This window comes from Echeneis naucrates, chromosome 20 (assembly GCF_900963305.1).
Source record: "Echeneis naucrates chromosome 20, fEcheNa1.1, whole genome shotgun sequence".
NCBI lineage: Eukaryota > Metazoa > Chordata > Actinopteri > Carangiformes > Echeneidae > Echeneis > Echeneis naucrates.
This window is the reverse complement of record NC_042530.1, coordinates 9,676,455-9,698,219: the sequence shown is the minus strand read 5'-3', so window position 1 is coordinate 9,698,219 and position 21,765 is coordinate 9,676,455. Positions and strand designations below refer to the sequence as shown.

Sequence of the window (21,765 nt, the reverse complement as noted above, 5' to 3'; positions counted from 1 at the left end):
TCCTCCGACTGGGCGCTTTGATCGTCGGTGTTCATATTCCCAGCCGGCCGCTCCGCCTCCGCTGCTGGTTGGTCGGATTTCCTCTCCCACTTCGCCTCTGGCCTCAGCGCTCCAAATGACACCTTCTAATGCTGTCGGAAAAACAAAACTTTCATGCAGAAACCCTTGACGTGCTTCAACAAGGAGGGAACGGACAAACTTTCAAGTCTAATAGGCAACTTTTATGGATGCCAGACGGACAAACCTATCCGTGCAAACAGATGGCAGTAAATAAAACGTGAACACGCTGTAATTAATTACACTATTAACGCTTTCCTAACCAAATGTTAAGTTCCCAGGTGACAGAAAACTTTTCTCCAGTATTGGAACTTTCACAGTGGTGAAATTCATTATTTTTCTGGGGGCCATGGAACACAACACTGACATGAGTTTATGCAAAGATCACCAGCTGACCAGCTGTTTACAATAAGAGTAAACAAAGGATGATGGGAACTGCATGAGTCAGAGCTCGCCACATAATTATGAGGGGCACCGCCCAGCTCGGTGCAGGATAGGCACCTGAAAGTTGCTCTTAAGTACAGTAATTGTGTGAACATATTTACACTCCATCAACGAAGTGAAGCATTTCGTAAAAACCTCTCCTACACAAATGAGCACATCTACACGTTTGTGTTTTGGATGAGATAAGGGTGTCTATCTTACAACACACCTCTGCACCGCTTGGGTGTGTTGCACTGAAATGTTTGTCAGATCATGTGGCCCTGCAGTAAGAGATTTTTGAGAGACAACCTTAAACTGAAAAGTTCATGTAAAAATTTCATTGGCGAAAACAGACCAACTATGACTTACACCAATTATGAGGGAAACTGCTTCCATTTGAACGGATGTTTCCTACAGAGCTGTGGTTTGGGTTAAGGGGAAACAGTAAATGAAACAAATGTGAGAAGCAGCTTTGCATGTAGATATGGAGCAGTTATACATCACGTTTAGCACTGATATATTTATATTCACCACACAAAAATCTGAGTAGTCAGGAGATATGATATCACACCAGCCCTCAACCTTATGAGGAAAGTGAACCGGCAACCGAGAGCAGCAGTGAATTGTCTCGCCCAGTTGGGTGAGAATGCAGAAGGGCAAGTTAGGGAAGGTAGTCGAATATCTCATACCCAAAAATATTTCACTACAAGTCTTTCGTTTGTGCAAGACAAAAAGTGGTCTCTCTGTAAGTGAGAGGGCTAAACAGTAACAGGGAGGACGTCCTTCACAGGGTGTAGGAGAGACATTTGATAGCTAAAACTAAGAGTTCATATGCAAGCACGTGATGTCCTGGTGACACTGCCGTGTCACACTGTATTTTGGCAGCATCAACCATCAAACCACCTAATTTTAAATGGCAAGTCGACATTAATCCTCCCATGAATGAAATGAGAATGTGAAGATTTGCTGGCAAGATCTCAGTTGGTCAGCACTCTGGGCTCACACTCTGGACAAGCAGGTTCCATTTTTAACATTGCTCAAGCATAACTGTTGCCAAGGCCACGTTTGACATGACAGGGTCAGTGTCAAGGGCTGTGATTGCATGCAAGAGCGTGTTTGGGCATTGAAGATCACAAGTCAGTCCAAACATGTAGAGTTTAAACAATCTAAAACTAGGGAGCATGCGTTTTCACTCGCTACCCAAGTTATGAGAAGTGAACTGTTTACTATGTGGATCATGTGGTGACCTGGCAGATGGTTCAGTATGAGCAGTGACATTTGAGATGTGCTTACAGTGAGAGAGAGAGCGAGTGTGTGATGTAAGAGCAAAACACATTGGGGGTTAAGATCGTAAAATGTGCAACAGCTTCATTTTACCACAAGAGGTAGAGATCCTCAGCACTTTAACATGCAAACATGTTAAAGACATGTTGTTGGCATAAAGACATTGTGTCTGTGGTCTCTCACGATGACGCTATAATAATTTCCAGGCTCAGTCATGTCCAGATCCACTACATAAGACCAGTTGAATTTTGAGGAGGGGGGGGGGGACCAAAAAAAACAAACAAACAAACAAACAAAACAAACAAAAAAAAAAAAAAAAAAAACAAGAAAATATTTTTGAAAACATTTTTATGTTTTGTTCTTCTAAACAGGGCTCAGTATAAATCATTAACAAAACTGAAATGTAATACAGAGCTTGGAGTGCATTGACAATTCATTAAATTTCAGTCTATGTCAAGTTATTTAATCCCACTGCTCATCAAATTTACACATGGGACTTTGTGCAAGTATTGCAAACCGTTATCAAATCTGCCACCTAAAGAAGGCACCAATCTTTGATAGACAACTGTAAGATAATTTACTTGGTTTGACAATAAAACTATCCCTTTCATATTTCTGGTAACAAAAATGTATCTTGTCGTCATATTTTTCAATCCTTATAGAACAATTTTTGCTTTCAACAAAGGTACAATAGCTGTACACTGTGATCCATATTCAGTCTCAGAATAGATAATGTGATTCATCCAGAGGATAGAAAAATAGAAATAAGTAGAAATAATGCTTAACTTGCAAATTGCACAATCACACGTTTTGAAATTTAGGCTCCTATTTGTGCACTTGAATAGAATAAGCAAAACTACATTGCAAAGTACTAAATACATTTTAAGCCCAAGGGGGGGAAAAAAGATCAAGCAAGAAAAATCCTTGATTCAATGTGAATTCTCAATAATCAATATAGTTCCTGAAGCTATCATGACTGAATCTCCAAACTGCAAAAAGCCTCTTGCTGAAAATGTAAATGTAGGCAAATATTGGTAACGTACCTTTCATTGCAGTCATTTGCTAGAGAGAATTTCTTCATTTACTTATTCATTTGAAATAAATCAGTTCATATTATTTAATGTAGATAAAACCTTCATGTGATTCTAAGGCTTTTTAATTAATCTATTTAAGCAGGCATATAAGCAGTGAGTAAATTAAAAACCAACAAAGTAAAGCAGATGTTTGCCTCTGACTGCAACACTGAAACTTGTAGTTCTCCTCCCAGTCACTGAATTAATCAAACCATGAAGATTTAGTAAGAGGCAGCATCAGGAAATATTGGGACCTTTAGTGTGGGGTGTAAAAACCACAATGATTGACAGAATGACAGAGAAGCACAGAGATTGCACTTTAGTTGTGTGAATAGTAGCATAGATCAAACCCTCATTGGCATGTGGCTTTAACTTCAGGTCTTCAGCAATTCATATCAAGTGCGTCTGTTTTTAAATGTTTTTGCCACTTCAGAGGTTTACATGTGCAGTTCCTCTAACCTGTAGGTAGTTTGTGTCTTTGAGTCAGGCTGTCTTACATGAGGCCACAGCAAGGCTCCTTGTTGGTAGACGGCTCCTCCTCAGGGGCTCTGAGTTTCAGCAGTGGAGGATCTCCGCTGGCTGGGGTGAAATACACCTGGCTTGGGGAAGCTACCTGCTCTGTCTGGAGTTCTGGCTGGGCCTGAGTAGTTGTAACCTCAACAACAGCAACTGAAGGCTCCTCCTCTGAGGGAAGGGGCATAGGTGGTGGAGAGGCAGGGTATTTATTGAGCTTGGCAGCGGCTCGCTGGCGTTTCAGGTCCGCCAGCGTGTGGTGGGATTTCTCTCGAGTCATACTGTCTGCCCCCTCACCGTCAGTAGACCCAGACCCAAACTCAGGTCCAGGTGCAGAGCTAAGCTGGTAAGAGGCGCTGCGTTCCATTCGACCTCCACCACTCCACAGCTCTCCAGGCACAGAGGCAGCCAGGGATACTGATGTCCCTCCATTACCTAGAGTGGACACTACTTTCCTGTCTGCAGCTTCCAGTTCTCCGATACGTAGTGTCGCTGCACCACCAGTAACCTGAAACAACATTCAACACCCATAGTTTGATCAGATCAAAGAAATAAAAATGGCTTCAACTTAAAGAGTTCATGCAGAAAGATGCTTTCTGCTCTTCCCCAGTGGTGTTACTCACCATGGTGGCATGCTGGTGCAGCTCATTGTCGGTTTGTCTATCCTCATCATCATCCTGCGGATCAGGCTGTCGGCCACGCTCCTGCCACACCATGGCTTCTTTGTGGTGCTCTCGCCGGTACAGACTGGAACGCTCGTTCACACTGACGCGACGCACCACCTTACTGTATCAACAGAAAAAAAAAGAGGAAAACCATAAAGCACTAAATTTCTCCATCTTCATGTCCAACATTTGACTCTCGCTCCCCTCACCCTCTACTGCCAGTACTAGAGGCCCGTCTCTGCAGTGTTCCCTTGTGCCGGTCCTGGCTTTTCATGATGGCTTCATGTTTGTGCTTTAGGTCCATTAGTTTGGCTCTCACCTCTTCATCCATACACACATCTGAAAAACCACCATCAACAAAGTTTAGACACTGAGGTTTGAAAGAAGAGAGGCTGATAACAGACATTTAAAGAAATCTATTTGAATTATTTGCTCCTTTTTAAACAGACTTTTACTATATGCAAGTTGGAAATTAGTATCATTTTAAATCATGATTAATTTGATCAAAATTTGCAAATAATTAGCAGCATCCTTATTTATCTATGAGACTGAAGATGAAAAGCGCTTTCTGGCGGTACCTAGTGGTGTCTCCTCCAGGACAGACTTAGTGTTTAGACTGGCTCCATGAGCAACCAACAGTTCCACGATTGGAATCTATGAAATACGTAAAAACAACAGAATACTATTAATGGGTCAGTCATGGATGGTGTTAGGTTATGGTTTGTTCTGGTTTGTCTGTAGCACTTACTTGCCCCCAGCAGGAGGCAGCATGTAATGGTGTCCAACCATCAGAGTCCTTCACCTCTGTCTGAGCCCTGTTCTCTAGCAACAGCTCTGCCACAGACATGTAGCCGTTAGCAGATGCTATGTGGAGCTGGGAAAGAAAACCCATGCAGGGCACACAAAATATTAAAAATACAAGCAAACCAAAATCCAAGGCCTCTGCTGTCCCCTTCATTCTCTAGACCTTTGTATTGCAGTATCAGAATAAACAAATTAAATTATTAAATTGATGTTGCAATTTCTGTCAAATTTTGTACAACTGTGAATGCCCACCAACACCACACAGAGTTAAACTCTCGGACCTTCAACATTTTAACTACACCATCCTGTGCAGACAACTTAAATTTCCCCCAAGTTTTTTTTTATTTGCATGTGTCCCTTTGCCTCACCAGTGTTGCTCCATTGTCGTCCTGAGTGTTTAAATCTGTTCCATTCTGAAGCAGAGCCCGAATATCAGCTAGCATGGCCATCTCTTTAGCCCCTCTGCATTCATCAATGCGGTTCTGAGTTACCCCTACACACACACACACACAGATAGGAACAAAGATATCTGATTACAGATGTAGAATTTTTTTTTTTACTCTTCATAGATTGGATAGATTTAGATTTGGTCTTCTCTTCATGACTGCTCTGCTAGTTCAAAGAATAATAATTATTATTCATCTAAAAAACCAACAAACCAAACAAACAAACAAAAAAAACCCAGGAGGAATTACTGACCCTGTTCAGCCATAACCATCTCCAGCAGCTCAAGGGTAGCCTCATCCTCACAGAGGTCATAAGGCATGTTGCCATCTGCATTGACTGCCAGCAGGTCAGCCCCACTAGAAGCAAACATTCAAAAATAGGCAAAACGAATTGGATTAGAGCACAACCTGATGTACAAAGCCACTCAAGAATATTCACACAGTAGAAAATATGCTCTGAGAATCGTGCTCCAGTGACATTTGCATTGTTTATGTAAACAAGATGGCCTGGCCAAGAAAACCAATGCAATATTTCTCATTACACAGTAGATTCTAAAGTATCATATTATTACTAACATATCAGTAGGAAAAACTTGCTTTAGGAGGAGAGATGCATAAAAGACAGGCACTGAAACAAAGAAAATATTCTCAAGACTCAAGTCATAGCCAAACTTACGCCTGAATCAAGAGCTGCACTAGACCCGTGTGCCCACAGGTGGCAGCAGCATGCAGTGGTGTCCATAGCTCACTATCACAAGCATTCACAGACGCACCGGCATCCAGCAGGCACTGCACAACCTCCACAAAGTCATCAATGCAGCACTGAGGACATGCCAAAGGTATAAATGAATATACATATGAATATAAAGACGATCAGAAACAACTATGTAACATATGCACCATAGCAAAACAGGCAAGAATGCCTCAGGACTTATGATAACTAATACAGTGGCTTGTGGAAGAGGAAAGATTTGCATGGCCCAGCCCTCTGCTGTGTAAACACCAAGTTTTCCAAGGGGAAGAGCAGAGTCTACTGCGTTTATATAGAGTTCTCTGTGCTCACAAACACCCCTCTCATGAGTCTGTAGTTGTATGTGTTAACTTCCATAGAAGTAAAAAAAATTACAAAGGTTCCTGTTTAATTTTAGATTTGCGTATTTTGAGGTCCCAAACATAGAGATCATATGGGAGTTGCTCTTAAATATGACTGCATCTGTTCAGGAAAGGAATTTAAGGTTCTCAAAGCAAGACAGTCGGAATAAATAGTCACTTAAGATAATTTTAAGTTCAGGCAAAATAAAGGCAAATAGTACTTGGCAAGCCCAAAGCTGACTGTACACAAGATAAACACACAAACACTGCACAAAAGGTGACCTGCTTTGTTAAAGAGAGTTAGAGTCAAACTGTAAAAACAGTATCACACTGGCTGTTGCAGGGCTGTGCTTACATAGGGTGATGGAGGAATGCATCTAAATAGCTTAAGTGCTAGATGTACATACAGTATGTGGTTTACATATGAAGCTTAGATGATTGATAAATAGATATATAGATAAATAAATAAATAAATAAATAAATAAATAAATAAATAAAAATAAAATAAAATAAAATAAAATGTATATGCACGAATGATTGACTGGACTACAAACTACTACTACTACTACTACTACTACTATAGTTCCAAATTTAAGAACAATACAGGAACAATTTGTTAACATGACTTTTCATACTCAAAATCCCAGACTTTGTCTTTGACACCATGAATTTTGGACTGTGTTTTGTGAAAAGACCAGTTGAGGCCAGGCCACACATGTCAAGTATACATTTTCCTGGTTTAAAAAAAAACAAAACAAAAAACAGTTGGTTTAAATGTTATAATAAATTGGTGCAAAATATTGTTTTTAACTACAGTTACACTGCATTGGCAACTCAGACAAGGGCGTTTCTGTACCTGATGTAGGGCTGTGAGTCCATCCTCGTTGACCAGATCTGGGCTGACACCACTATTCAGCAGCTCCCTCACTGGAAGCACAACCATATTTACACACAAAATTATGACCGGCCACCCAGGCAGAGTCCTCTTCACATAAGCATTACAACAGTGGGCACTTATCTGGCTTGTAAAAATAGATATAAAAATGACACCAGGTTAGTACGTAACAATGAATTTACCACCATCATTAGCCCTGATCATATAGCTGAACAAAGTCTTGGAACATAAAATGTCTTGACCACTACAATCAAAGTGTGAAACATCCAGTATGAATCATGCAGAAATAACTTTTATTCAACAGCTTCTATTTGTTGCTTTTTTCAGGGTGTCAAGCCAGTGCTCATGTCTCAGGAAAGGTCAACACCAAATCACACAACAGAGGGGACATAGTATTCTTTGACTTCCACAAATGATAATTTCTCCAGGTGGGGGGAGGGTTGCATTAGGCCAGTAAATAATAGCCTGAAAGCTGTGTCTTGTATCCCTTCAAACTTTAAAGCTTTCTAACTCAGCTGTTCTGTGTGTTTTTCTGTTTCTACCTACCCTCCTGCAGGTCATTGCGAGCTGCTGCATCTAGCAGGGTGATGGCATTGGGGAAAGTCACTTTTGTGGTGCGCACCTTCTTCTTATCTGCTTTGGCCCTTGACCCTCGTGCTGTATCCTTCTCCATCTGTATCCAAGCCTTAAGTTGCTGAGCGCGGCGCTTCTGGGCATGCTTCAAGCGTTCAGTGGCGCTCAGACGCCCGACTGTGGCCATCTCAGCCAGCAGCTCACTGTGCTCTGCTGCCATGCCAACACAACCACAGCTTCGCTTTGCTTCTATTCCTGTATATTATAATCCAAAAATATATTAAATCAAAGTTTCAATCTTTCAAATTTCTTATACACCTTCTCTGTGCCCCACAAAGACTCCTCCTGTCAGGCCAAACAGGCCTGTGGGAGAGCACAAGAAGATGGTGGGAAAATATCCTTTCATGAAAGGTGCAAAACCAAGCACGCAACTGATGTCTGGTGACAATAAATAAAATTATTATTTTTGTATTGTCAGGTGAGTAAATAACACATAAAATTGTTCCAATGTGTCTTTCCCATCTTTTAGATCACTGTGTTTATCTTGCCAAGAAAAAAAGAGGTGAGGGAAAGATGCCTGGGATTAATTGAATCCATCCAAACTGTCATCTGTAACCGATTGTCAGTTGTCACATCCATTTTGACGGTGGGTCTTGGCCAATGATCCACCGAGGGTAAGAGAAAGATAAGGAAAAGGTGGTTCTCCAAAGGCAGGGTCAAACCTCTCCACAACTTAAATTTTGCATTTCAACTACCAATTTAATGTGGTGCCAACTTTGTCCAAGACTTAGAACCAAAAGTGCAGCAGATTTTTGACAATCCATCGAGAAAAAATGTGTGCAGTAAGTAATAAATCCACATGGTAGGATTCACATAAGGTTTACTCCAGGTAACGGTGTGTCACAGCATTAAAACATCTCCGGGCAGTGTGTGGAGACTACTTCAAAGTCAACTTGTTGTAGATTAAGTTTTTGGCCGGTCTCCAAATTTGAAAGATGTGATGACTTCAGTGATGTGTTGCTCAATGACGTCTCTGTGAGCAGAGAGGAAAAAAAAAAGAAAAGGCAAGGAAAACGTGAGTGCTGTGTTACATTATAGTGTGGAAACACTGCTCTCCTGATCCTGTTATCTTTAACTCTTGAGATCCTTTCCCCAACTCCCTCCTTCCCACTCCACTCCTGAAGGAAACTTGAGCTGGAGGGACGCTTTTCATTAATGATTGACATTATGCAGCCGAAACACACTTTGCTGCCTCTGGCATACACACAAGGCAACGCTGGTATTATGATGTTATGAAAAAGCGGTTAAAAAACTACAGTGAGACATGTTTCCATGCAAGTACAAACATTGGTCAGCATGATCACTCATTACCTTTTGTTAACTTCTCCGTTCAGTTGCACAGCTCATACACACCTGGCTCCTTCCAGGTAGTTTATTTATTATTTAGGATCTGGGTATGTGAGCACTGAGAGGAAGGTCAACTAGAAGCACTCAGTGGGATAGAGACTGACTGACAAGACAGGGCTGCTGGGCCACAGAGCCACTGTACCTCATAGCAACTGTCTAAAAACATCGGAGGCCAGTCAACCAGAGCTCACCATAAATCAGCTGTATATTGAATCATAATGACCAGTCATTAGTACTTATAGGTCCTTTTTTTAAGTGCGACAGTAGATTTTATATGCTCCCCCAAGAATCTTTCAAAACTATTCAATTTGTCAATTTATGCTTTATTTTTAAATTTAAACTGGACTGTTTCTTGGTTTGGCTTATGAGTGACAGATATAAGGCCTTAGCAATCTTCAGCCATGAAAGAAGCCCTTTGTTAGAAAATATAAATCCTTGATGAGCGGTGACTTATTAAAAAGTAATCCTGGAATATATTCCACACAACTGTTACTTCAAGAATAACATATGAGAAGCAATACCAGCTATTATTTCTAGTTACTACAAAGAAATTCAAAAGAATAAATGCTATAAATGAAAGCCACTGGTCTCTGACTTAACCAACACTAAAACCTTAGTCATTTTGGGGGAAGTCATTTATTTTCTTCGTTTTGTTCCTTTACTATGCCCTTTTTCTATTTTTAAGATACCAAACCTCTCACCCTTTGTCACAAGTTACAATGTCAGGATTTCCTTAGACAGAGGTACTAACCAAACACCCCCTCATAGACTGTCTACTAGAAAGATCACTCATTCAAACAATACAAACAGGAACATGGACTTTGAATGCCCAGGATCGAAACACGGATGATGAATACTATGTTCTTTTACAACATAGCAGTGATCCAGAGGCAGATTTAACCTGCCTTCCCTCTACAGTAAAAGCTATGTTATCAAAAGTCCATGTTCAGGATGAAAGGTCGAGGAAAATTCTTTTATACCAATTCTCCTTAAGAAGCAATTAAGGAAAGGCCATATAGACTCAGTAACCTACTTTTGGTCAATCACAGTTAACAAATGAAACAGGGAACAGATTTTATGGTATTTTAAGGAGCTTTAAAGGGTAAAAGGATCGAAGAAACAGGGAAAATCCCTTCAGGAACTTAACTGCTGTATTAGTCAGATATTTCAAGGCACAATCTGAAAGATCATCCTTCTGTGTTGGGCTGAGGTTTTGTTTCTGTTCACATCAGTGAAATTCACAAAAAATGAGAGGGCGCTTACAAATAGACATAAACAGCAAAAACACCAATTATAATAGGCCTGCTTCATTGTGTTTTACCCTGTGCTTTTTAAATGTATTTATTTTACATTAGATACATATTTTTTTACAGACAAAATGATATCAATTGTTCATTAAAAAAATCCAGCCACATATAAAGCAGAGTACAGACTAGAAAATGGGCCATTGACAAAGCAGACAAAAAAAGCCATCCTTTTGTTCCCATCTCCATTTTCTTTTAGCAACAATCTGATGTTGTGATCATGACAATAAAACCAATTTACTGTGTTGACACCCAGAAAATACTCCCTTGTGAGACTGAAGGATCTGTACTGGCTTGACTCTTGAATTTTTTCCTGTAAATACACAGTCCACAGTGTGTTTCCTACAATGGACAAGCTGAGTTAATATGCTGGGACATTTATATGTCTATGTATATAATATATAGTACAGCTTAGTGTAAATAGTAATTAGGCTTACTTGTTGCATGATGTGATGTTTTTTTCACAGTAATGTTGGTAGATGTTAGAAGATTTACAGTTCTACTGCTGTCATCAGATCATATGGCAAAATATGGCATTATGTTGATGGGGGGAAAAGATATACTTAGGCTTAGGCTGCTGAAAGAGAAGGGGTATAGCATCAGCCCTCCTTAAAACACTGACCCACATTGGCACATTGAAAATCCAGATTAAAACATTCATTCCCTCACATGATACATTTACATGCACACCCACACAGTGAAACAGCACACTGAAAGAACTGGTCAGCAGTCCTATCAGAAAAAGGCAGACAATTATAATCTCAACCAAAGCCAATCATTGCAGGTACTGGGAGAACAGAGGTGAGCCTGAGACATAGTTTACTTTTGAGCCTGGCTGGTCCAGGTACAAAAAAGTGAGCGGTGCATCTTGACCAATTAAGGACACAGGCGAAAACAAGCACTTTTGTTTCCTGGCAGGTCTGCACAGCCCCACAGTCCAGACTCTGTGGTAGTGCAATAGTCACACTAAAAATGAAATAAATATAGTAAAACTGATGTAGCAGGCAGTAAAAGAAACTGTGGGTGATGCAAACTTAAACTGACAACCGCCTGATGTCAGGCTGTGAGTCTGTATCCTTACAACTTGTTGGTAAACATTCATGGTGAGTGAAGGCATCTTGAACAAGTGCAAAGCTAGCCACCACTCATACTGTCTCTACTCTTGGACTGGGGAAACCAACACACATGGAAAAGCAGAGTGCTGAGTTTGCTTTTTTTTCTTTTATAAATGTTACTCTCTTTCATATAACAACAGCCTTTCAGTTCAGTCGATGCTCTGTCCACATAGCGGAGATGAGTCTGTGAGCAGCCTCCAGGAGAGAGCAATTTAGGCCGATGATTTGAACAACCAAACAAAGTAAAAATAGGGTATGCTTAAAAAAAAAAGCAGGGTGGGGGTTGTTTACTGTCTTGGTCTGAGAGCTCTGCAAACTTGGAACAAGAGTGAACACCAAATGACACAATGTCAGATTAAAATATGTGAAGTAGGAAAACAGTCTAAGAATAATTTAATTAGAATTTTTCAAAAACATAATAAAATATTGTGTTCTTGCCTCAGCAATTTATGACCAGCTGAGAAATGCTTGGCCATTAAGAGTGGATGCAGAGACTGGCATTTTGATTGGTTAAGGTGATCTCTTCTTTCGTAAATTAAGCTCCTGCACAAACAGGGAATGTGGAATTTGTTGGTTGTTGAACTGTCTAAGAGCCTTGTGATTCTCTGAGTCAGACAGAGACCAGACAGATGGGAAAACATGAGGTGAAGTCATTCATATTGTAAAAATACAGCCAATACAGCACACATGTGAAATAAGACTACATTGTTTGGTTTACATCAATGTGACATTTGTGGACCTCTGACTTTTTCCACCTACCGACCAAACAGGAAGGGCTGTCTACAGCTGCTCATACAAGTAAACTCTCAGTCAACAGCTGGAATGAATAGACTACTGTGAAAACACACATCTACACACAGAAAAGCCAATACATTCATTAAATGGGTGGTACCTAAGTGTAATGGCCTGTGAATTTAAAAGAAGACAACAAAGCACACAACCAAAACATCGGGAAAAATCAGATCTTGTTTTGTGCTGCAGTAATGGTCTGGCATCAATGATTTTGCTCAGCCGTTATGTACAACCACCAGCCCAGTAAGCAGTTTGATTTGACCTGCAGGACCTTCCTGTTCACTGACACAAACAATGCTGAGTCAATACAGCTTGATGATTCGGGAATGATCATGCCTGCCAAATGACCAAAATTGCCTGCCAAATATTGAGAAAGGCTGTTCATTGTCAATGGTTTGTATGAGTTGCTTTATTAGTTGTTAGTAGGTCAATAAAGATAATAATTGACTATAAGATTTTTATTTTATTTTTTTTGCTTTCTGGGATTTTGTATAACATGCATTAAATTAATGAAGTCACTAAAATAATCTGAACATTAGTTGTAACCCTTGAAGAAAGGGCAGGGCAATAATGACTACAAAAGAGAGAGGGTGGGGATTTGGAAAAGTTTGACACATTAAATCCTGTCATGTGTAAAGGTTTGAGCTGCTCATATAATCACTTAGAAATCTGAGTAATGCTACAGAGTGGCAGGAGTAGGTACGGTGTAAAGGCCATTGGAAAAAGACAGAGCACACTAGGAATGGGGGCAGAGTTGTTAATATTCAAGCATTTCCAAAGATAACATACATCATTGACAAAAAGACAAAGCATTCAAGCTTTTTCTGGAAGACAGGATGTGGACTGAGAGGGCAAGAGATGTGGAGGAAAGAATGCAAAGGAGATAGGAGAATATGAAGAGGAGGAAGGATGGGGAGGAGACAACTGAACTAGCCTACTTCAACTCTTCCAAATGATGCTAAGCAGGATGTAGGGTCACATCATGCAGGCACATGGGTGGAGAGAGATAGAGGGATTAATAAAAGTTTAAATGGTGCTCACAGGATGAAATTATGCATTTATCTTCTACTTGCAGCATCTCTTTCAGTTTATCCTACAGACATGATGCCCAAGTTAAAAAAGCTGAAAAAAAAGGGGGGAATGTATGCACAAGAGAATGAAGAGCCAAATGCTAGCAAATACAGTTTGACCTTAAATAACTATTTGAGTCATTTAACCTGTTAAATTTATCATGAAGAAGGAAACTATGTTGGGACAGTTAATAAATGTTTTTACACATTACACACAGCATTCAGGACTTTGGTATCTAACAAAGCGCTTGTTTGGTTGAGATAACCTGCTGTTACTGTGACTGAGGATACAGACATCAAAACAAATTGAAGCCAAGGTGCCTCTGGTGGATCACGAGGATAACAGTCCACAATCAGAAAACAATGCAACGATTTAACAGTCTTTGTAATTTCCTCCTTGATCCAGAAAATGATACTGTGTGTGTGTGCTGTCAGCTTGAGAATCAAGAAGCCCACAATGTAATCTTAGGTTAGGTTGTGAAACCTGCAAGTATTTGACCATACATACTAAGACTGTTTGTCAAGAAGTACTTTGACCAAAGCCAGCCACAGTTTTGAGCTAGACTGGCAAGGCCTGCTTTGCAAGAACGTGACTGTACATTAAAGTTAATAAGTCAGAGACATTGTTTGAGTTGAATGGTTTGTCAACTGCAATATATGCCGAGAATATCAGTGAATTTAATTGATTTTCGCGCTCTCCTCCTTCATAGTCCTAAGAGACAGGACTTTTCCAGCCTTTTGTTCACTGCTTTGAGAATGAAGGTTGGGCGATGTGACTTCAGGTTCAGGATTAGGCCTGAGGTGTGCATCAATCGCTTTCCCTGTTTCAGTTTGAGAACTTTCTACAGCTCTCTGATTGATTGATTGATTGATTGATTGATTGATTTATTTGGGGGGGGCAACAAGAGAAAAGAAGTATGGGGTTAGGGTTAGTACTGTATTTACTGCTTTGGATCCCTTTGATAGTGGACTATGAGCTGCAGCCTGTAGTAAAGGGCCATGCAGGTCTTTCAGCCTGTATAACAATGATTATATTACGTTGTGCTTTCACCTGAAATGAGGCTGTGACATACTTAATCTGGCAAAGGGCTCACAAACAAACCCTAACTGTTAGATATTGATTGAATCCCTTTAATAAACGGACATTAACGCAGTTTTGGGCAGCAGCTGTCTGTCACCGGGGCGGATTAACTGAGAGGCAGATTAGCTAAACCGCAGACAGGATCAACAGGTGGCTGGGCTGACAGGTAATGTAAGCAGCTCGTTTAAGATACCTGGCTTTATTCAACAGAAACGGGCTAACACCGATCGCTTTATCCGACCCTTGTCAGCCTTCACTGTTATAAATGCTCTGAGCATCGGTCCGTTAATGTCCTGTCACGGCTAACCTGTTACCTTAGCCTCAGGTTAGCTCACTCTCCGGACGGACCGTCGCGCTCCAGTTTCAGTCCGATGGATGTTGTTTCCCCGCGGCGAGATTTCAAACCCATACGAAGCGAATAATGTGAGAGAGACAAACAAACAAGCAAACAAACAAGCAGCGTTACCTGTTCAGAGGACAGTCTGCGGCTGTGAGGTGGACTCAGCTGCGGTGCCCCGCTCCGGCTGCTGCTCCTGGCAGTCCTCTGGGGGAAAGCTTCACCATAACAACCGGCCCTGAGCCCTCCCCTCCCCGCCTTCACCTCCCCGCCTTCCCCCTGCTCTCGCCCCACCAGAGGGCGCCAAGGTCTGCATCAATGGTGCTCATATTTTAAGTAAAGAGACTGACATGTTGAAGAAAATTGAAGAAAAGACAAAAACTTAAGAAATAGAATAATATAAAACTGATAATAAATTTTTCAGAGAGAGGGGTTCAACCTAAAACCATCCTAACTTTAGAAAATGTAACTAAAAGAAAAAAGGGGATTTTTTTTTTTTTTTTTTTAGGATGAGGAATAGTCCAGTTTAATATTTAAGGGTTATAAGACTGACCAATACCTTGCCAAGGTGTAAAAACTGTCTTCTTATGAAGTAAAATGTAAAGGGAAGGTGTAAATGCAAGAAAGTTTACTTTTATTAGCTGAATCTATCTGGTTTGACTAAAAATAACTATTCAGTCAGGGTGTTTTTTTAATTTTTTGTGTGTGTTTTTTTCTCTCTCTCACACAATGTTCACAAAAGCCTGAACATATGTTTCATTCACATCCCTGTGATTAAACATTAAATTAACAGTCATCGCTCAGTCCAAAATGTGCTCTCTGTCAGAACACAGTTTGTAATACCCTGTGATCTGCTGACTTCTGCATTGAGCTGACCAACTAACAAAGAACTGACATCCCAACAAAGAAACATCTTGGGACCACAAGCTTCTGAAGAAATCTTACATGCGTTGATCCAGTGGGTCTGGACCTGAGTCTGGAGGTGAATATTTTAAACTCTGCATGACTGGATTTCATCAGATGTAATCATATTTTGGATAAACCAACAATAAGGCCCTGTTCAAGGCACCTTGGATCATGAATACCCTGAAGAGGTATACTTCTTAAAAATGGTGCCGTCTCTCAGGAACTGGAGATTGATATTAGCTTCTGTCTATATTTTCTGCCATAAATGTATTCTTCATCATCATCATTGGAAAAAATAAAAAACAAACAAGTTATATAAATGGCACTCTGGCCATGCTGAAAGAGTGACAGCTCAGTCACAGAAAAACTAAAATGAGTTTCCCCATATTAGTATGAGGATGCATCTTAGCACAGCTTAGAGGGGATTTGTTCAGACACAATAAACCCATGTGAACATCCTTGTTCTGGATTGTATCCTATTCATTTGGTTTTCCATTCTTCTCATGCATGACTCGCTAATCCAGGCAAAACCTATTGAGTAACACTCCAGCAGACAGGAAGAGATATCCTGACAGTTTGTATTTAAATCAGCATGTTTGGCACTGAGCTGTTGACTATGAGACACTGTGTATGTAAATCTATACATTCTGGATGAAGGGAAAGGGGTTTGCCTGTACATGTTTGGATTTAAAGACACCATGTATGCTTGAGGAGAGCTCCTTGCAGAACTGATCTCGGTATCCTGAAGTTTCTCACTGTGTTTTCAGTGAAACCGCTAGAGGGGGACAAACTATGTGACTGTGCATCTCCTGTGCAGCAATACGAATCAGAGAGAGAAGGGTCTCACTCGGGAAGTGACCTGCAGGTGAAGGAGGTCTGCTGCTCTCCATGTTAGAAAACACCTCCGGCCTGAACGAACCCGAGCACATTGGGTATCGCTGCAAACTCACGTGGTAAGTTTTCCCCTCACACAAGGAAAACACTTTGCACGACAATTATAATCAAACTGTCACTGATTATCGACACAGTCTCCCAGTTCCCCTAAACACTTGCTATTTAAAGCTGAATCCCAGAGAAACCAAATAGCTGTTTGGTATCATCCAAAGAAGTGAAAAGGTGAGGGTGAAAGTATTTTTCCGGAGAGCCTAAACTTCACATCATACAAAAATAGGTAAAATGCCACGCTTAAAGCTCTGTTGTGGATATTGCTAAATGCAAATGGCAGAAAAGTTGAAACTGATATCAGAAGAAATGTGCCTTTATGTCACCCTTGTGACTAATCTTGGTACAATCACTTAATTTAAGACTGTTGAGTTTCATTATCTTATCAGAAGTAAAATAGTATCCACCAGTGGGATAAGAAAGCTGAATAAATAACTATTAATTGGAACTCACTTTAAGAGGTCGATGTCAGATTTTGCCATGTGAGGTTCAGATTAGTTTATTGTCAGATTAGTCCTTGTTTGAGAGGTATTTTGAGGCAGTTTCTAACAGTCGGGGGGTGATAGCTCCTGTTTAAGGTGTGAATGTCCTTCCCAACTACAACACTTTGCAGCTTGTAAGCGCCAGAAAACCCACAAATAGTGTTGAATAGCCGCTGGATTTCCTCACATGCTAAACAGCTTCTTGGGGAAGACGCAGTCTCCAGCTCGCCAGTGGGGTTCTTTCTAATCCAACTTGTTTTCACTGTCTTGCTGGGAAGCAAAGGTTTGGACATTAGCACTGCGTTAACATGAACAAAAGACATACATTCCCGAAACTTAATCTTTCAACACTGAATACCATCCTGCAAAGTCCTGGGGAGGCCCTGCTGAGCGTACAACACCCACAGAAAGTTGCGCTTCTTTTTATTTATTCTGCATCTGCTGATTAATACCAATTTGTGAACTTTCGTAAAAATCAAATGGACACCTTGACTTAGATTAAAGTTGATCTACCTCAGTAATACTGGGGTACTTTGTCACAATAAAAAAAAAGAAAGATGTAGACTATTTATTTAACGTGGACTATTTGTAGCAATTATTCTTCAAGTATTGCGGCCGACAGTCTTATCTTTCAGTATTTGTATATTAGCTGTCCCTTATGTATATTGCTCACCAAAAATTGTTGATTGGATGTAAGCCTCAATCGAAATTACTTCTCTGCTCGAGCCCACCCCACCCCCACGAGATTTTCTGTTCGCCACTGCGCCCTGGTGTTACTCTCAAGAAGAAAGTCTGCAGTATTTTTAAATACTCATTCAGTTGTTATTTTATGACGACATTAAGAATAAAGAATACAGAATTAATTCCGTTCTGGGATGGCTCTAAACAAACTTTATCTGTGTTAAAGTTGTTGCCTTCCCACTTTACATCAGGCTGTCGTGCGTAAATCTCTGTAGCTCTGTTTCTAAGGCAAACTCACAATCTACGTTTTAAGTGACATGTTGATATTATCTTAAGGCTTATTTACAGTTTTGCCGTCTTCCTCGCCTCCCCTCCTTCTACAGTGACCCTGCCCAGTCCCCCTGCGGGGATGGGGGGGCGATCAGTCATTCAGCTCTCAGATAACGCGTCATTCTCCCCTCGATTACGCAGCGGGATTTACATGAAACTGTTAATTGTTTGCTCTTCAAATAGAGTCAGCTTGGAGCCAGCAGTCTGCCAGAAGTTAAGGACCGGCTCTTTGACCTCCCTCCCCCTCTCGGCGCTCCTGCTCGAACGTGCGGTCCGATCTTCCCCCTGGGTGATCAGCATGACAAAGCACTGGCCGGAGCAGAGCTTCTTGGCACCATCCGCTCTGTCCCACATTGGAGAGCTCCAAGACCATCAACTTGACTTCCAGAAAAATGCGCAGCAGAGTTTTCCAACCGGCAGTGTAACGCGGGTCTCCCCGGTACAGCACTGGACTCCCCATCCGGCTCCGATGGTTCCCCTGCAGCCGCCGCGCCTGGAGAAACCAGCTGCGCGCACCGAACATCTCAGCGCAGCTTTCATGGATAAAACGGCGCCACCGGGCTCATCGTACCACAACGCACAACAAGATGTGAACTTAAAACACGAAACCATCGGCCAGGACTCCTGGAGCACCGAGAGGAAGAAGAGTAGGAACCACGATGGAAAGAAAAAGAACTACCAGCGGTATCCAAAACCACCGTACTCATACCTGGCTATGATCGCCATGGTCATTCAAAGGTCCCCAGAGAAGAAACTGACGCTGTCTGAGGTAACTATGAGGACATGTCTTTAGTGAGAGCACTATGCTGTGATGGCTGTTTTAGGTTTATGATCTTCTTTTCATCTCCACTGAGACGGGGAGAAAATCACGTCTTTACAAAAAATTGTTGCTTATCTGGAAATGCCTACCCCCCTTTTAATAGCGTTGATAATACATGGACATTGCTACTTTAAAGTTTCTAAAAGTGACACAATCCAGTCCCTCTTGGTGACATTTCAGTGACCACCAAACCCCACCATTCTTGGTTTGCTTTGATAAGATTTGACTGTAGTGAAACCAGACACTGATCTGTAACAGGAAGGTGATAAGATACGGTCTATGGTAAATTCATGTCGTACTCCGGCCTGTTAGGTTCTGTCGACTCAGATCTTTTCTCTCTATATCGCAACTGCTTATACAACTTGTTTAAGTTTTAAGTAAACACACTGATTTATTTTTGTAATTTAATAAACATTTCAGTGAATTGTACAGCATGTGTTGCTGGCCCACACTTATGCAGTCACAGTATAATGACATTAACCCAATAAAGTAATGATTCCAGTGTGCATTTGGTTAAACTGTACCTGAATTGGGTCTGTACTACTAAAATAAACACTTCACATTCTCTATTTGTTGTTGGACCACACTATCATACCAATAACTGATATTTTTGTTTTGTTTATAGATCCTCAAGGAGATCAGTACCCTCTTCCCATTTTTCAAAGGAAACTACAAAGGCTGGCGGGATTCTGTGCGACACAACCTCTCATCTTATGACTGCTTTGTTAAGGTATGTGCTCAAAAACATTCAATGACTACTGGACATATTGCTACATTTTTACATTAATATGCAGCTTGCTTCGATGAAAGATAAAATTTGTAACCATTGACATGGTTAGTTGTGGAGCAAGGTGAGTATTGCCTGGTTGTCAGCACTCTTCTCACTGTCCATCCTCTGACTACCTGTAGGTGCTGAAGGACCCGGGTAAGCCTCAGGGTAAAGGGAATTTCTGGGCAGTAGAGCTGAGCCGAGTCCCTCTTGAGCTTCTTAAGAGACAGAATACAGCTGTGTCACGCCAGGATGAGACAATCTTTGCCCAGGATTTGGCCCCTTATATCCTTCAGGGACACAAACCAGAATCTGAGCCGACCTCTGACCCTGTGACCTCCCTCCCTCCCATGCGCTCGGGAAATCCCTCTCCACCACAGGAAGACTTGTTCCGGCCTAAGTTGGACTCATCCTTTGCCATCGACTCCCTCCTTCACAGCCTGCGACCAACAAGTGCCTCTGGGGATCTGGATGTGACCACCAGGGAGTGCTGGGCTGAAGTGACCCACCCACGGTCCTCTCCTCCTCCACGCCCACGCTACGCATCCTCTGCCCGAAGTGCCTCCGCCAGTTCTGCCAGCCCAGCCTCCACCTCTTCCTCCTCCTCTGATGATGAATGGAAAGGAGTGACCCTTTCAGGGAAGCGTGTTCCCCCTGATGGTGGCGCTGGGTCCGATGGTAACGAGGACTACAAGCCGCCGCTGCACAAATCAGCTAGACGGGAGACTGTTACACCTCCCTGGGAGCTCCCTACATCCTACGCCAAATATGCTCCTCCGAATGCCGTTGCCCCACCCAGCATGCGTTTCAACGGAGGTCCTTTAATGCCGCTGCATGGTGGCCTTCCTCTTTATGGCTATGGTAGCTCTCCTGTAGCACCTGGTCACTTTATAAGTCATGCGTATTGGCCCATCCTCCCCAGCGGGCGAGTTTCAGTCCAAGCACCGCCTCTCCTCATGGACCTAGACAACATGCTGCAGTCTGTGCCTCCAAATAAGAGTGTGTTTGACGTCCTAGTACCAACAAATCAAAACTCTCATTCACACCATCAACCACCTAATCAGTACGCCCTGCAGAACGGGCCTTCCCTAAACAGGTACTCTCAGTACTGACTTACTGCCAGTTAAACTGAGCCACACTGTCACTCAAACACGCACAGATGCTATGACACTCTCTTCTTAAAATGAGTCGCCATCATTTCCCCCAGTTCAAGTGAAGTTGATGTCTATGAATAGTATGTAAAGGATGAGAAACTGCACACAGTACTGTTGATAGATTCAACTTTTTAGCAAAAAAAAATGCAAAAACAGGGTTTTAAGTCTCCAAACTAGAAAAACCTTCTCTTAAAAACTACCTCAAACAACTATACAAGCAGAACTACCTCAGTCTTTCAGTTAAAAGAGTGTGTATTATTACAGGCTCTTTGCACTGCCAATGTTATTTGCACTGTCTTTTTTTTTTTTCTTCTAATTGGCAAGAATTTGCTCTTGTATATTGACTGTTTTCACTGGTGATTATAATGCTGGATTTTATCTTGAATTTCCCATTTGTGCAGAAAACTAAGAACATAGGGCTAGTACATATAGTAAAGCTGTGAAATTAAGTTTTTGTTTTGTTTTGTTTTTTTTTCCCCTGAGTATGTAAGTAGACGAAAATGTGTGGTTGAATAATTTCAATGACAACCACAATTTTCTTCAACATATTTAGAGTTTCAGTCAGTTTAGATATTTAAATGTACAGAAAAATTGTGTACTATGTTTTTCAGTTTGGCATAGGTTTTGTGAAGTTGTAATAGCATATTGATCTGGATGACGGTGCTACACAAACATGGCTCCATAATTTTCTTTTTGTTGCTGGTGTTTACTGGTGTTTTCTGTTGTGTTTACGAATTTGACAGACAGCAT

The 21,765-nt window shown here is 41.3% G+C and overlaps 2 protein-coding genes across 4 annotated transcripts; one reads left to right on the top strand and one right to left on the bottom strand.

Moving 5' to 3' along the window:
* Nucleotides 1-4: 4 nt before the first annotated feature.
* ppp1r16a (protein phosphatase 1, regulatory subunit 16A) lies at nt 5-15,149 on the bottom strand. Of its 3 annotated transcripts, XM_029528721.1 has the most exons (13): nt 15,061-15,149; nt 7,799-8,858; nt 7,214-7,284; nt 5,942-6,087; nt 5,519-5,622; nt 5,188-5,312; nt 4,764-4,889; nt 4,594-4,669; nt 4,225-4,354; nt 3,974-4,136; nt 3,648-3,858; nt 3,335-3,521; nt 5-131 (listed from the first exon to the last, which is right to left on the bottom strand). In XM_029528721.1, the coding sequence occupies exons 2-13, from the start codon at nt 8,043-8,045 to the stop codon at nt 104-106; spliced, it is 1,614 nt and encodes a 537-aa protein (XP_029384581.1). In that variant the 5' UTR covers nt 8,046-8,858; nt 15,061-15,149; the 3' UTR covers nt 5-103. The 3 variants fall into 3 exon arrangements, with proteins under 3 accessions (XP_029384581.1, XP_029384579.1, XP_029384580.1); XM_029528719.1 differs by having other exon boundaries at nt 3,335-3,858; XM_029528720.1 differs by lacking the exon at nt 5-131 and having other exon boundaries at nt 2,127-3,858.
* A 3,421-nt stretch (nt 15,150-18,570) lies between these two features.
* Nucleotides 18,571-20,973, top strand: foxh1 (forkhead box H1). The gene is made up of 3 exons (XM_029529550.1): nt 18,571-19,041; nt 19,718-19,822; nt 20,002-20,973. Exons 1-3 carry the CDS (start codon nt 18,571-18,573, stop codon nt 20,971-20,973), a joined length of 1,548 nt encoding a protein of 515 aa, XP_029385410.1.
* The last annotated feature ends 792 nt before the right edge of the window (nt 20,974-21,765 follow it).